This window comes from Bombus huntii, chromosome 11 (genome assembly GCF_024542735.1).
Source record: "Bombus huntii isolate Logan2020A chromosome 11, iyBomHunt1.1, whole genome shotgun sequence".
Lineage (NCBI taxonomy): Eukaryota > Metazoa > Arthropoda > Insecta > Hymenoptera > Apidae > Bombus > Bombus huntii.
In genome coordinates, this window is record NC_066248.1 from 12,719,827 (window position 1) to 12,737,134 (window position 17,308).

The window sequence follows — 17,308 nt, forward strand, 5'->3', positions numbered from 1 at the left end:
TATATAACGTGTTAAAAAATATTTCTACAGTTTGGCATAAATTTGATGAATTTAAAAATACGATATTTATATTTTTCTTTAATTTCAAATGCTTATGTATGATACTGTGTTGATGAATATGCCAGTTTAATGGATCACGATTATGAAGTAGTAACGATTCGATTGACAAGTAGCTATTTAGTAAGACAATTGAAGAATTGAGAAATGTGGAATAAGAAATGGAACTGTTTAGAAACAGCGTGCAATCTTTGTTAGTAGAGAATGTGCAATATTAAGAACAAGAAACTATCATTGAGTCGCTGTTGCATTATTTATTTAATGATTCGCGAAACACATATATCCAACTAGCGATATTTTATAATAGACATTATATTAACGATGATTTATAAATAATACACGTACAGAATAATAAATATATAAAAATTCGCGCGACGCTGCTTAATTGCAACGTATTTGCAATTGCACCTGCCCAACTGTATGATTGTAATACTCCTATAGGCGTTAAACATTTACTACCGTTATACTAATCGTAAGTATTGCGTCAGTACCCTCCCTTTAATTTATTTTTCTATATATGATCATAAAATATAAACTCAAAGGATGAATCACATATTGCAATTGTATTCGACATTTTTATTTCTTAAATGTCATATTTTTGTCATGATAAATCATGTTTCACGTAACGCATCATAAAAACGATTTATTAATCGAAATTGGAGGACACCAACGAATACGAGCGAGTACAGAAAATAAACTATGAAACTAACAATAAGTCGAATTGTAGTATCTACTTCCGACGTATATATTTATTATATATATAATACTTTCGTTTTTGCAAGGTAAAACACGATGAACATCCGACAATTTTAATTTCTTACAAAAGAAAGAAACGATCAGGTACTCCGAAAAGAAGCAAAATTACGCTCAAGATGCAATCAAAGGTTTCCACGAATTGGAATCGTTTTGGTCCGATGTCGAAGAATCTTCAGACGATTGTAACATCATTGCTTCTGGTCTGAAAAAGTCGATAATCGGGTGGTAATTATAATTGATTCGCCTCTGCGGTTCTTGGTACTCGTCGTCGAAACCACCATTTTGTAGCCTTGACGTTGCGTCCATTTGCAAATCGTATGGTTGACTGTATCTGTGTAATTCCAAATTTATTTAATTCAACGTCCAAACATCTATAGGTTTTACATCCTTAAATTTAAATAAAAAGTTCATTTAAATTCAATTCTAGATTTTTCATATTTAATGCAATATTTAAAATTTAAATTGTTATTACTTCTAAGTAATAAAAAATTGCAAATTTCGGATTTTTACATTTTAAATAATTCAAAATTCCAGGTTAAAAAATTTAAACTTTAAATAATTCAAATTTAATTCCAAATTTCAGATTTTTTAATTTAAAACGTAAGATTCCTGACTTTATGTCATGATACGTAAGATCATTGATGGTTACCTATTTAAAATCGTACTGTTCGCAGTCTCGGTTTGTTCCTCAACATGAGACGTGGATTCTCTTCTATATGGTGGTCTATTGGGTCTACTTGGTCTAGAACCTTTCAGTAATGGTCCAGTATATCCTGGTGCTCTAGTATTCGGTGCGTGTTGCTGAGGCAATTTATCGAATGGCCTTGAACTTGTAGACGAAGGTTTCTTTGGTCTTGTTCTTACAGGTAGAATAAACGGTGGTCTACTAGGGGTAGTTTCTACTGTAGGTTTTTTATTGCTTGCACCTGCAAGGTTTTAGAAATTTGTCCCACATTTTCACCTGGTTTTATCTTTCAAATTCTTTCACGATAAATAAAAAGAATGTTATATCTTTGATCAATTTACATACCAAGAGATGAATCGAAAGGGAACTTGTTTAAATAATTTAATTTCGGAGACTCTTCAAAGTCATCTTTTTGATCGCTGGTGGCGAAGTCAGATCCAGGAAACGATTCTTTAATTCTGAGTGATGGGTCCTTTTGATGAGGTGGAAAAATATCAGCGTAACCGTGCACATGGCAACTACAGCAAGATGGAACTTTAAAAATATCCATGTGAAGACCCAATTTATTATCCCAGGTTAAAAGTCTATGGTAATTGTACACTTGCATGCAAGAAGATCGATAGTTCTCTGATATGAAAGAGCAGCTCGACTGGGGGTTTCTGAAAGCGAAATTTAACGTCAGAGTGTACAATGGTAAAAAATTTCGAATAATTTTTTCCTGGAAATTTTCTTCTGCAATATTTCAATTTGCCTTGTTAACGTGGTAAAGTATCATTCTCTTATTTTCAAGGAATATTCAGCTTCAATACCACAAAGAAGATATTTTGCTCACTGATTTGTAACAAAGTATCGAATTTCGATTTCTATCGCGAGAGAAGATCCTCCGCTAAATTTTACTGGGAAAGTGTTAACCGAATCAGTTGCATTCAACTACAAAAATAAATCATTGGAACGAACGACCGAGGTAAACGGAATTGCCTTTTAAACCGAGCAGGAAATCTCAGCTTTAACCGTGGCTAAAAGACAATCTTGAGCGTAAAGTAGAAGGAACGTTCTGGTAGATTGCTGATTTTATGTAACGCTTGATGCGAATTAATTGCGATTGTCTTTTACTTACGAGCATTTCTCCATTCGTAGAGTTTGCGTGTGTTCACCGGTGTTTATTATGTATTTCCAAATACCGGAAGCGGCTCTAGCTAGTTGTGGTCGTGCATATTTGATGACGGATGGACACGTGAAACCTTCTTCGACATTTTCAAATGATGAACTTGCATCGGATCTTCTAAGATAAATTGATATGAAATTGACACGAATTAATTTAATAGAATAGAAAATAATCTTACATAATAAAAAATTATTGTGATTTATAAAAAGAAAACTTCGATAGATATTATGATTCAGTGTAAAATGTATATAATCCTGTATCATGATACCACGCGTTGCTACAAAGCATCGCTGTTGGCCCCAGTTGCCATTCAACAGGAGCACAATAGAACTAAACCTTTTATTCGACTCATTTCTTAAACAGAAATTCCTATAATTATAGAATTACGAGTTAACAAAGACGAATTCTAGTTAGATAAATTTTAGTTATACAGTATAAATCTGATATAATTTATTTTAAATAAAGTTGAATATAAAACAACGAGTAAAAGTTGGGATCTATAAATGAAAGAATTGTTATATTCAAATGAGAAATTAATTCGTCTTTCCCAATTGAAGAATTAATAATTATTATAAGTTTATGAGTCTCACCTCCTAATTTCATTACTCTCGTATCGATTTTCATATTTATTTTCCAGGGGCAATGCAATCGGAAGACTTTCGGCAGATTCGTCAAAATCTTGCGACTTGTAATCAGTCAACAATGCAGCGACCATCTCCTTGTTGCCTCTCAGACTCCTCGTAATCGCCTCGCTAAGAAAATTTCATTCTATTTAAATCCACGTAATAATAAACATAATAATAAATTCAATGAGGATTATTCTTCTTTTAATTTAATTCGTAACAACTTTCTCACAATTCAACGAAATCATGAGAACAAATGGAAGAAAGGAAACGAAAGTTTTGACAATTGCTTCCACGACTTCCTTCTCTATCTGGATACCCATAATTCCTAATTAAAAAAACAACTTATGGTTATGGTTATGAGAAAACGGAGGTCGAATAAGCATTGCGCAATGAACAATTCGAACGTGGAATCGTAGAAAAGCGAGCGCACTTTCTTTTAGTTAAACGAGCCTGCGAATTGTCTTTACTATCGTGAAACGACGTTTTAATTAACGTTAATCCCTGTTCATCAGAGAAAGTTTAATTTAAATGCGAGACACTGAATTAGTTGCGTAATTGTTGCAACTTGTTGGAGGGAAGAGAGGAAAAAAGAGAAGAAAAATAGTAATACATGAAACTTACTGTGGGTAATCAGCTATTTCGAGACAAACTGTCTTCGTGAAGAAAGTACATTCTTTTTCTGTTGGATCTCGTTTTACTTCTGTGGGCCGTCTGGGTGGTCTTATTAGTGGTGTTCTCGATAGATCTGGAAAGTAATTATTATAGATCGATTTTGTTATATGATTGATAGACTGAAAATTTCTATGCATTTATGGTAAAATACACAAGATAAAACATTCATTAAAATTAGATTAAGAATGTTTATGTAAATTCATATTTTTACGAATAGAAAAGAAATGAAACCATACTATGAAGTTATATTGTGGCTATTTTATATATTTTTGTATATCATGCTTATTTTTACATCTTCCCGTAAATTTCCCGTAAATACACAAGAAATACAGATTTATATTTTTGCGAGCTGAGAAGAAACAGAACCTCAGAGACTTGTTTTTTTCTTAAATATTGTAACAAGTACTATAAATATTTTATATACGTATTCTGCGCATTTCTGCATTTTCAAATTCTCAATAAACGCTCGAACATTGTCTAATTATAATATTTAGTAACTGAAACAAAGTAAATTTACATAAACATACGCAGTCTATTACGTAATATGGAACGTATTAAACAAAAAGTTTCATGCAATATCCTGTCCGAAATTTGTTAGGACTAAATATAGAATAAAAGTATGAAAAATAACCTGCATAGACATTCCTTCGATTTAGAGAAGTTGGTCTTCTTGGAGGAGGTCGATAACCAGGTCGTTTCCGCAGGTTGGGTCTTATAATTCTCAATTCTTGTGGCTGTAATAAAAAGAGAAAAAGAAAACTTATCATAATCAGTGAACTCTGATACAGGCTATTTAAGCTATTTCTTTATCTCGTCAGTAGTAAACGAACATGTATTCTTTTAGAAAATTCTATTTATCGGTCGAGAAATCTTAATTACACATAATTAACAATATATGTTCCTCGAGCGTCCGTTAGCCATTTTAGCCTGGTTGCTAATTAGTATTCAGTAAGGAAGGTTTCGCGGCATCCTTTGAGAAATTTACATACATAGTTTTGCCCGAGATCCTCTGAAAATTACGACTGGTAATATAATAAACACACTAATTAGAAACTCGTGAAAGTAATCGCGGAAAAAATATATGTTGTCATCAAAAAGAAAAGCATTTTCTTGGAAATTATCACGTTTCAAGTTTTTATGTTTTAACCTTTTAATTTAGATTTATACAGGGTGGTTGGTAACTGATGGTACAAGCGGAAAGGGGGTAATTCTACGCGAAAAAAGAAGTCGAAAATATAGAATAAAAATTTTTCGTTTGAGGCTTTATTTTCGAGAAAATCGACTTTGAATTTTCGCTCGGTACGCGTGCACTTTATCACGTCTCGTTACAACGGATCTCACTGTAGATCGTTGTCTCGATGGAAAAATTAAAAAAAAAAAATTAAAAAAAAGAAATTAAAAGAAAATTTTTATTCTATACTTTCGACTTCTTTTTTCGCGTAGAAACACCCCCTTTCCTCTTGTACCACCAATTACCAACCACCCTGTATATTTCTAAAGATTTATAGAAGATTTTTTCAAAAATTTATGCATATTGTATAAATGACAATGTTTAAAGAAGGAAAGGATAAAGGATATCATTTTAGAAATCCCTGTATTAACAAACCTGTTTTACACAGATCTTTGCGCGTAATGTTACGAACAGAAAGTTGAAGTCCGAAAATACAATAATTGCACGGAATAGCGGCCACATATGACAAAATTGTACATTTCGATATGATTTACGATAGAAAGGAGTTCGAAGTATGACTTTCTAGGAATTTTTCTTGTAACGAGGTAAAGAGCCATCAATCTTTCATTTGAATACAATAATATTGGACCCAGAACATCGTATTTACTGGGAAATGCAAAGCGATTCAGAAGTTGCTTCTTTAGCGTTCGTCGAACCTTGTACAACCATAAAAGTGATTGAAGTTAAATCGATGCCTGCTATTTGGTATTTATGGGTTATGCAGTATAATTTACTTTCCTATATTAGGTATAGAAACGTGCTAGGACGAATAAATACATAAAAGTGATTGCCAATAGAAGTAAGCTTTGCAATCATCGCGACGCGACGTCATCCTCGATCGGAACAGGGTCAACTTTACAATACAAAAAGGGTATCGAGGATGAGCTAACAATCCTTTATAATTCTATTAAGTGATACTATTCTTTTTTGAGTCACTCGCGTTAGTTTTTTCTTAGATGGTTATTTTTTCATATACCTTATTCTTTTCCCAATTTCGTTCTTTTTTCTACAAACGAAAGGATACTTAATGTTTGAAGAAATAAATTTAACATATACTTAAAACGAAAAATCATGTATATTAAGAATGAAACAAATCTTGAATATTTTCTATAAATCTAAGAAATTTTGCAGCAATAGAGAGAAACGTCTGAATACAAAATGATTTAACAGACGTAATGGTGTTAATCGAATAATTTATATAAAATATATTTATATCATCAAAATACTAAATAATTGACAACAGAATAGCATAATTTGTTCTTTTTATCGCTTACCTCAGGCAATTCTTCCAATCCTTCCTCATCACCAGTGGGATCATCGGATATGACCTTCGCGATGTCCGCGCTTTTCGGTAGCATGAGTTCCCTGCTGGCATTTTGTCGACTTCCATTACTCAATAGTGCACGAACTTTTTCCAATTGCTGTTGAGAATTATAATAAATGAGAAAATAATCGTGATTGACCTTTACAAAAAATATGCAACTTTCACAAATCAAATTGATCAACTACCCAAATACAGGACTACTTTCCATTTTGAAATTTTTCCATGTTGATCAATGTGGCTTCTGAATAGCTCATGCTTGACACATTCTAATATTGCTTTCCAGTTTCTCTAAAAATTTTGTAAATCAGCAAACCAAGAAAAGGAAGAATGCTTCGAAAAGCAACTATAATACATTTATAACTTCACATGGCAGAAGCAATTTACAGAATGTAATGTATGTCTTAATAAATTTCAAAGATGACTATAATTGTCAAAGTATAGTTTTTCCGAAACACATACGGATGTGCACGTATTGCAAGGTGTGTTTCATGCAGGTCTGTTTTCGTGTTCTCATCAACGCTAATACGTTAACGATATGTTTAGCTCGTTAAATTAACAGCAGTTAACCCGACTAACACGGCGTGTAAGCGTTATTTAAGTAAATAGAAACTTCTTTCACTCACACTCTCTCGTAATTTATCTGTCCTGTTCTTGAATGCTACGTCGTTGATCTTGATGGACGTGACCGTCGTCTCGTTGTTTTCTTTATGATCGTTGAGATCCACGTCGTCTTTCAAATCCTTCTCAACGCTGACGTCGATCGAGGACAGTAGCACGACTGCCTAGAGAGTGAAACGAACCCCGTGTATTCGCGTAAACTTATTATTACCGCCGAAAATTCTGGGTCAGCGAGATCTCAACTCAGACACGCTTATTCTTCATTTATTCTCGACGAATCTTCTTCAACTATTAATCATATTTTCACTTTGTAAGGTAAAACGTATTTTCTATAATTCGACCTCGAATTCGCTTTCGTTCGTGCGATATTTAAATGATTAGATGCAGAAAGTTTCCAAGAAGAGAAGAAATAACGTTCTAAAAATTTTTGTAAGTTTTAAAAGAAGAAGTTTGAGAAAAGAAAGTGCTTTGAAAGAAAGTTTAAACGTACGAGGAGCTATATTTAGATTGGAAATATTTTAAAGAAAGATTTAAACCTATTAATTCCTGTTATATTTTTTTTTTAAATTCATGGTATTGAAGTTACATTTTAAAATGTCACGCAGATGTCTGTACAATAAATGTACAGTTTCAATTAGTTTGATTATTGCCATTCACCGACCAATTTACTCCACAGATAGTCACACATATGAATATTAATCGAAATACTAAACCACAGTTAGTAGAAATGTCCATATTAATAGTCCTTACGAGGATATCGGATACTCATACACCATGTAGACAAATAAGTACTGTTAATAATAATTCCTTGATTCGATGTAAAATTCGATATCTTGAGCTAGCTATCGAATTATCAATGACTTATTGTCATCTTCGAATATCTGATTAATTATCCCTTCTTCGTTTCCACACAAAATATTAAACTTAATTTAATAAATTCTATATTTTATATAAGAACAATCCTTTTCCTTTATCCAAATAATTACGATTCGCCAGATTCTGTTAAATAGACAAAACAGAAAATCATCGTCCAGGAACACGTTCATTGACTTCCATTCTCTTTAAATAGATTTAATTCAACGACTTCTACATTGTCCATAAATTCTTCCCTTTATTTCAATAAATTATTTCAAGGAATTGTGCACCTTTTACAGAAGCTTCGTTTTACATTATCTAAGTAATTATGATTCAATAAATTCTTTTAAACAAAGAAAGCAGACATTCCCCCTTTAAAACCACGTATGCATATTTCCATTTAATTTACTATAAATAAATTTAATTCAGCAAATTTCATATTCTCTGTAGAATATTCCTCTTCTATAGATCTAATAAATTCTATATTATTCAAATTTGTATTTTTCATGGAAACTTCCTCTTCCTTTAATTAAACAATTATAATTCAATAAATTCTTAGACTATGCAAGCAGACATTGCTTCTTTCAGGAACACGTATACCGTCTTCCGTTTTTTCTTTTTTTTTTTTGTTTCTCGCTGAGACAGTACAGTTTATCGCCTAGACGATCTTTTATTCGAAACAAATCCTTTCCCTTTCATAATCGTAACAACGATAGGATTTCCCGGCGGATACAATAGCACAATTCTTCTATTATGATTGCGGGAATTGATCGCTAGGGAAACGTTGTACGGGCGAGCTTCTCGTTTCTGTGGGTCTGGATATCACGGAAGAAATCTTTGGCGCGTGGTGGAAGCGCGAGCCATAGAGAAACGTTAATTTCGTTTACGTTGCAGCGGAAGTGGCGTTGTAAAGTGACGGCGCGTAACGCGTCGTGAAATCGTCGTGAAAACACGACCGAGTGGATTTAACGACACGGACCACGTGTCGGTCCGGTGAAATTATGTGATTTTTTCTCCGGACGACGCCAGTCTAGGAAATGATAAAAAATGCACATAGATACAACACGCTCGCAATTCGCGGGTGAAAGTCACGTTGTTCCGCATCCATGATTAGTTTCGAGCAAACGCAACTGCCGGTGTGTGCAGTCGCATGCACGGATTTTTCTGCGATTGGGAGATTGAACGAAAGTTTCTATTGAACAGCGTTCACGCGCCATAGTTGCATCGAGTAAAATGTAAATCATGCGATCGATGACGAGCGTAGTGGTCAAGATAATGAATTCATTTATTACGTTTACCTGGTTTCTCTGTTTCAATTTAAATGAATGGTTGTGTAACTTTCACCCCGATGCAGGACCTTGAACAGAAGGGTACTTTCTAAAATATGAATTTCTTAATGATATCGATGATATCAGTGTTTCTATCTTAGGGTTATCCTAAATTGGGGACAAAATCGATAAGATCTAGCCTGAGGTGGATCTACGATTGTTTGAGTGGAGTCGGTATATTTCTGAGAATTTAATAATCTCCCGCTCTTACTTTGAGCCATCTAACAGGATATATCACTTAAGTATAACACGTCAATTTTAATGAAATTTACATGAGATAATTCCTAGAAAGATATTTGACACATATTGTTTTTTTCTAAGGGGTAAAATCAGTTTCTGAATACAAACAAAAATGGTTTGGACAAGAGTCGTGAATTTTTAATGGCAAATTTTGCTACATAGACAATTTTTCAAAATATTTAATAATTTATGTAAAATACATATAATAAATTATTAAGTGTGATTCAATTCTATTATATTTCAAATATGTATATATGCATTTTCATCCTTGTTCATACAAATTATTTATTAAACTCATTCCAGTTTATTCTACATTATTTAACCACTAACTTTATGCTAATTGTTATTAAACTTTGCTAATTACAATTTGACTTCACAAAGTAATTATTAACGACAGCTGTACAGTTGATTTCTTTCTTATCAAATTAAGTTAGATACTATCGTATCATGGGTGGTCTCGTAGCTACGGAAAGCTGTAACTGGCTACTTTGTGATCTGTCTGACGTCGAGTTTAGCATAGCCAAAAGCGACATTCTGTCACACCTCTTAACGATATCCTTGGACTGTGTATCTCAGTTTCCACTAACGCCACCCTTATCAGTTACAACACTGTTATCGCATTGTTATCGTTTCAATAAATTATTATTCCCATTGTTCCATCCCTATGGGACATTTCTCGAGTTTCTATAGTTCTAACACGGACCACAATGTGTTCGAGATTTCCTAACATAGAAAGATAAGAGAAATGCGAATACGAAGTGTTTGTGTTAATGTTGCCATTGCAGGAAATGGTCGATGTAACAACACGTGTGGAGACTCGACAGTATTAGGCCACGTGAAATAACCATAAACGTGGAAATTCCAACATATCCTCTGCTGTTTGCAATGAGCGCTGACCTAGTAACCATGATGCTCAGCAGAAGGAAGAGCTACGATTTCACTGAGTGATCCTTTTTTCTTTTTATATCGCGGGTGTTCATCAATTCTTAGCCAATAACGTACGATTTTTCAGGATATTTTGTAACATTGTTGTACGATTATTTGTTTAAAACACGTGTAACATTTCCTGGTGTTTTGTTATTCGATTAATATCGATTTCTGGTGATCTTTCTTTTTACTTCTTCGTAGTCTTCCGAATGGAGGACTAAATATCGTGTGTATATGTATATTATATATACGTAATTGTATATAAATAAAATCTGTACATGGATTCGTCTTTTTGTTTTATAAAATATTATTTCTGTAATATTATATCGTATTAGGTTGAGTAATTAATTCATTTACATTTTCTCAAAACATCGAATGTCGACGTTAATGTACGTCGAGTGTAATTACTTTGATATAAAATCTATTCTTTTTAAAAATGTAAATTTTCATAAAAATCCACAATCGGCGCTTGTGAATTCCGTTCGCCTGTAATTAGCTGAGAAATCAACAACTTTCGAATACCATATTATATTATAATGAGTCACAAATTTTGAAGGAGCCTCATTTAAATGCTTGAAACGTTAATACCTCTCGTGTGAATGGAAAAAATACAACAATACGACAGGCTTTCTACCAATACATGTAGCAGCTTCTTTTTATAACATTTCCTTCGTACACGATGTTTTTTCTTTCTCGTTACGAATATCGACGTCGTTAAATTCCTCGAGTTACAAAACTTTCATGAAACATTTCATAAGGTAAAACATTTCACCTTAGATTATTATCGAGAACTTTCACCGTACTTATCGTCCTAAGAAGATATACACTTGTTGCAAATTATAAGCCGGTACATCGATATCATTGATTTATTCCGACGTATCAAATCAAAAGATCTGTTCAGTGAAATTTAATACGTAATTATAATTACGGTTCAAAGGAATTACTTGTAATTTTAAAGATGGAGGATCTTTCACAAATCAGGTAGTGCCGTAATCACATCGTTGGTTTGTTCAAATAACGATATATTTAAGAAAATCTTTGATTTCAAGATGCCTGCAAAAATTAACTTCGATAATGAATTATTTGATTACAACATAAATTATTCTATTTTTATCTTTATTTGTATATATATATTACAATCTAACATTTTCAAGAATAGTGTCAATATTTTACTTAATAGAATAATAAAATATTAATAATGAAGTAATACTATTTAATAAAAAGAAGGTCGCAATTAGAAAACAGCCTTCCTGTAATAATAAGCAATACATATAACAAATGTTTTATTACTGATCCTTAAAAGCCAGAGACCATTAGCTGAATCATAAATGAGCAAAAATTTGTCATTATAAAATGCTCAGGTAATTAATAACTTTCTTTCTGAGATTGAGTTCTAGAAAAAATTTACTCCTCTTGACTGTCTCAGTCTTTTACTGAACAATGATGTACATAATTTGTAAAATACAGTTTTAAATACATATTTTAAATATACTAATACCATTTACAACACTACACAACTTATCTTTGTTTTGAAGATCAATAGATTGTACGTTAATCTGTTAAATCAAACTTTCAAAGAACCATCTCATTCGAGAATTTTACAAAGATCAGTTAAAGGTAACTAACGTGAGTTACAATATACGTAAATTATATCGCATGATAGGTGATTTCGTCAATCAGAAACGAACAGGAACTGATGACGAAGCACGCACATTGAGCTATCTATCGAACAACCTAATTCTCAGGGTCCAACAAGGAAGAAACCGAAGGAATAAGCAAACTGATCGATTAAATACGATAAAAGGAATTGCCTCTATTGATAAAAGAAAAAACACGCGAGTAGTTGCACGTTCTGCCAACGATCTTATATTTGTAATCGTCGATAAATCTTTCACTCGCCAGCACGTGAGAGGGAACTCATAGCAATTAAGGGAATCTATTTACTTTTCCTGATTCCGTCAGGTTACCGGATCAAGGCCATGCAAAGGTTGTTCCACTTTACGCGAAGAGAATCACAGGCGCAGAGTGTTAGTCATCCGTTCTTCACGAAAATACGGAAACTTCTTTCGAGTTCCTATCGACGAACTTAGGAATGTTTGGTTGAACATGTTACATATCAGTGATGTGACGTTTCATGTTTCGTGTTTCATCATTAGGAACTAATTAACGGGATACCTTACGGTTTATATACGTATATAAACGTGATATATATATGTATTAATCAAGAACAATTACTTCGAAGATTGCCTCCTGGTAATTATTAATTATCTCTGTACATATTAATTGTCGATCAATACGAAGATGTTACAATATAGCTTCGTATGTGTCATTTTTATCTTTATTGAAAAATTTAACGTGTGAACTATATTGTATATGTACGGATTTTAATACTTTTTCTCGAAAATTGAAGACTTCAATGAAAAAGAAAAAATCAAAAACAATCAAGTCACATAAAAAGCAAACTGATGAAATACTTGAAACTACTTGAAAAATTTGTATAATAATAAATTTGTACAAATTAGATATGTTCGGTTTGATTTCCGAGTAACTTAATTACAAGTCAATAACAAGTGGCAACACTTGGTTGCACGTGAATGCTTCGGACTAATTTGAACTTTCTTAGATCATTTTTGTAATGTTCATAACTAAAATATTAGGATCATTTATGAAATCGTGTCCATGAAAGTTACTCGCGATTAAAAAGCCATGGGACATTAGTTAATTATCGACAAATTGGCGAAAGTAGAATTGTCTGGCATGTTCTCATACATTTAAGACAAGACACGTGTTTAGAACCATTAAAACTACCAAAATTAATAATATAACAAAAATTTCAATTTCTTACCACGGTGATAAAAAATAGTCCACGCGTCATCATCATTCCTTCATATGATCTCTCATCAAGGTCTTCTCACTTCTTCCCAACGCACAGTACCACATTCACTATCACCACCAATTATTTTAATCCTGTTTTTCAATACTAAATACGCTTAAATAAACTATCTTTCAAGTACCAATACGGCTAATATCTAATAGTAATCAATTAGAAAAATGGAACAAATCACTGAACATCGATATCAGCCTCCCCTATCGATTCTCAATCATTCACCCAGCAGTTCTTCAGCAAAAACAACGTGCTCCGGTTCGACGACAATTCCTCAAGCCTAACAAAGTCTCTGAAGCAATTAATCGACGTTGCTTGAAGTTCAATCGCACTTCTCATCGACGTCCACGGAACAACGACGTCTGGAGGCTGCGTGTTCCACCAGGGGACGAAAAATTGTGCGCTCGTGGAAGCGCACCGACCTCTGGTTACAGCTGCCGCGGAACGGGCACGGTCCTCGTCTTCATCAGGTGGAAGGAGAGATGCCAAAGGAGAAGAAGAATCGTGGCCCGATGCCTGGCGGGTCTCACGTGGGGATAATGTAGGAACGAGCGTGCTTCGTCCTGCGTGTTCCCCCCTCGTCGAGCCATGACCGAGAAAACCGGACGGCCGGATAAGCGTGTCGTATTCGAGAGGAGGAAGAAGTCGGCCAGTCGATCTCCTCCTTTGCTCTTCTTCGGCTCAGCCTACAGCTTTACTCATGGGGAGCACCGACAGAGTGGTGGTCGCCCGCATCACCCTTGATACGACAGCACGTGACGTTTTCACCGCGATTGTTGCTTTTCATTCTCTTGCTTCCTTACTTTCTTTCGTTGCGTCTTTCTTTCTTTTCTTTTTTTTTTTCTTTTGTGGAAATTTGTTTTATCGTCACTGTGAGTAATTTGAAATTTGTATGTTAATTGTGTTGGTGAAATTAGAGATTTTGCCTATTTCGGGAACTTGTGCCGTAATGTAATTTGGAACTTCTATTTTAATTATGTTGGTGGAATTAGGTATTTTGTCCCGCTCACTTCCATACTTTTTTTCTTTCTTTTCTTTTCCTTTCCTTTTTTCCTCCTTCTTCTCTTGCTTTTTGTTAGTAGCGGTTGTTCGAAGTAGTAGCGGCTTTTCAAAATTAGGAAATTTCAATAGATCAACGTTATTAGATGAAGTAATAAAAGATTTGTGAAGAAACGAGTGTACAGTCGTAGAATTAATACAATTCAGTATATGAGTTGAGCTTCCTTGCTCCAATGAAACTTTTACAAACTGAACACCTTGCAAATGAAATATTTATGAACAGATGCTTCCAATGAAAAACGACGCAGGAAAATATATTCTCACTAATTTTCGTTACTTTTTCTAGACGATAAAGTGAAATATTTTCAAGCACCTATGATTAAATTCTCGTGATCGAATGAAAAATGACGTCTGATTCGTCTTTGGAAGTGACGCGCGACGTTTTCTCCGTGATTGCTGTCATTAGCACGCATGTAACTTTCGATGTAAATCGGAGTTCCATCTCTACCGCGATCTTACCTTTGTCTGTCTTCATGCACGAGTAAATTTGTATGATAAAAGGCGCAATACAAGTGGTTTTATAGAAAGGACATAAATCTTCATTTACTTCTCCTGAATATTTTTCTGACTCTCGTTATACATTAAGAAAGAAAGATGCTTTCATTAAAACGAAATATCATCGTCTACAACTATGATTCAGGCAACAGATGGTTGATGATGTTTTCTCTTCGAATCCTTCGATAAGGTCCAAGTTGAGAAAAGAGGGTAAGATACAATCTGCATTTTGAAATACTGGGATAAAAGATCGACCTATGTATCGTTCGATGTCACGTTGGGAAAGCTAAACTATTTTAGAAAGTTAAGAGTAATGCTTTAATCAATGTCGATACACTAATTTCGTAAGTACAGGACGAATCAACATTCATATACGTGTATACGAGTATCAATGAATAGAAAATGAGACTATGTTACTTTCTAATCTTTCATTTATTAACATTAATAAAAAATATATCGTGTGTATAGATACGTTGAAATTCATACAAATTAATTTATAATCTTGTTTGAATTGTCAGAGCGTTAGTAGAACGTCAAAGAATGTAGAAAATAAGGTATAATAAAACTCTTACTTCTATAAATACCTTATTATAAAACGTATCTACATAAAACGTACACTCAAATAAAAGATTCTAAACATTGCAATCATTTCTACACACATCAAATAATTTTATTAACAAAAAATTAATTTTCATTAAATCACGGCCAAACAACCGATCATTAAAATAAATCACAGCGATTAAAAATTAGTACGTCTACATCCTGTTCTTTATTTTCGCGTATATAAATTTCCTGGTTCGAGATATTAAATCCTGCAGTATTTCAAGTTCGTTTTTCTCGTGTTTCTAATGGCGTTGTTGCGACGAATCGAAGGGTGAAAGCGACCAAGCGTTTCCGAATCAAACGGCGCGAGTCTTCGAGTTAAACCCACGACCAGCGTTCGTCACTCTCACATAAGGCACTCAAGGAAGTTTATGAGATATTCACGACCCTTGCCGTAGTCTGTAATTGGCGACATTCTGTATAGAAACGAGCAGTCGTCTCGACGTTTAACGCAACGTTCGGTAGAACGAAATTGCAGATAGAACGTGATTAACTTGCAATGAAGCAACTGGTTTTAGATATCTTGAGAAGCGAGAGAAGGTATTGAGTCCTCTGGATACTCTTATCGCTGTTTATGGGATTCTTAGTACCTATTACGTTTCTATTGCAGTGTTTATTAGTAAGCAGAGAGGCTCACTATAGGTGTAAACTATTCTTACCCTCATTAAATAGACCTAAGATAGACCTATATTCTTGAATAAACAATAAAATAATAATATTATATGCTTAAGATAACTGTTTATGCTGTATACTGATATTGTACTAAATATATGGTTGCAATGAATATTTTATAATTTCTATATATATTTCCAGATTGGTTCCAAATTTTACCAACATAATTATGGTCATTCGTGTCTGATTACGGTGTCGATGAAACTTCAAAATATTTTACAGAACACGTACAATATATACCTAAAAATTTTCTAGCTGTTCAAATATTTTCATTAACTAGTGTTCGTTCGTCAACCATGCTCTAACATTTCATATCAACCCTACCTTGACAAATCTTTCTCAAAACATTCTCAAATACCTTTCAAGCAATCCAGAACACGAAGACAATCGATAAACCAACAAATTTCGATCGTTTTGTAAAGCCACGATCCTCTTTAAGCATCCTCCTAACTCCACTCGATAAATATCCAACTGTGAAACTGTCAGGGGCACGCGTAAACTGTCACGATGTACTTGGCTTGGTAGATACTTGGCGCCGTTTCCATTGTCCTTCGTGGCGAATCTGCATTCCGAAACGGCGCGTGCAACCCGCATAAAGATCGTTGGAACGCGGCCGTGAGGTGTTTCCTCTGTTAAACTTAACGATAGCCTGTGTATCGTGGCGCGGCGAGTATTTAAAGCAGTCGTGGAAATCGAAATAAACGGACGACGAATCGATCGCGAAACGATCCGCGGCTCACTTAACTCGATAAAGAGAATGGTTATTGCCAGCGTGTGAACCATTCGCGTACATGTATTCAAGTGCATGTTGAGCTAGAGAGTAGGTCTTGTTGTGTCGGAACGCGTACGACCGTACGAGTTCAAGTTAAAGTGGTAAAAGGAATATTGTAACCCTTCGTTCTTGATTTACGCATCGATGCGCTCGAAACCCTGCGACTAGAAACCCGGCGATGTTAACGACGCTTTCGATCGGATTCCATGGAAGATTTAGAGTGTTCGTAAAATTTGTCAACAAGTATCAAACGGTTTGTCGTGGATCGATGAAATTAAATGGATTTAGTTTGGACGAATTGACTTGAATATTGTCTAAATAGAATATTTGGAGAATCAT

The 17,308-nt window shown here is 34.1% G+C and overlaps 1 protein-coding gene across 1 annotated transcript; it reads right to left on the reverse strand.

Moving 5' to 3' along the window:
- Positions 1-675: 675 nt before the first annotated feature.
- Positions 676-14,480, reverse strand: LOC126871155 (neurotrophin 1). The gene is given in 10 exon segments (XM_050629631.1): positions 676-1,144; positions 1,463-1,759; positions 1,852-2,157; positions 2,616-2,780; positions 3,254-3,415; positions 3,911-4,034; positions 4,593-4,695; positions 6,467-6,613; positions 7,140-7,298; positions 13,330-14,480. Coding segments are annotated over 10 exon segments (1,719 nt in total). The 5' UTR covers positions 13,366-14,480; the 3' UTR covers positions 676-924.
- Positions 14,481-17,308: the final 2,828 nt, after the last annotated feature.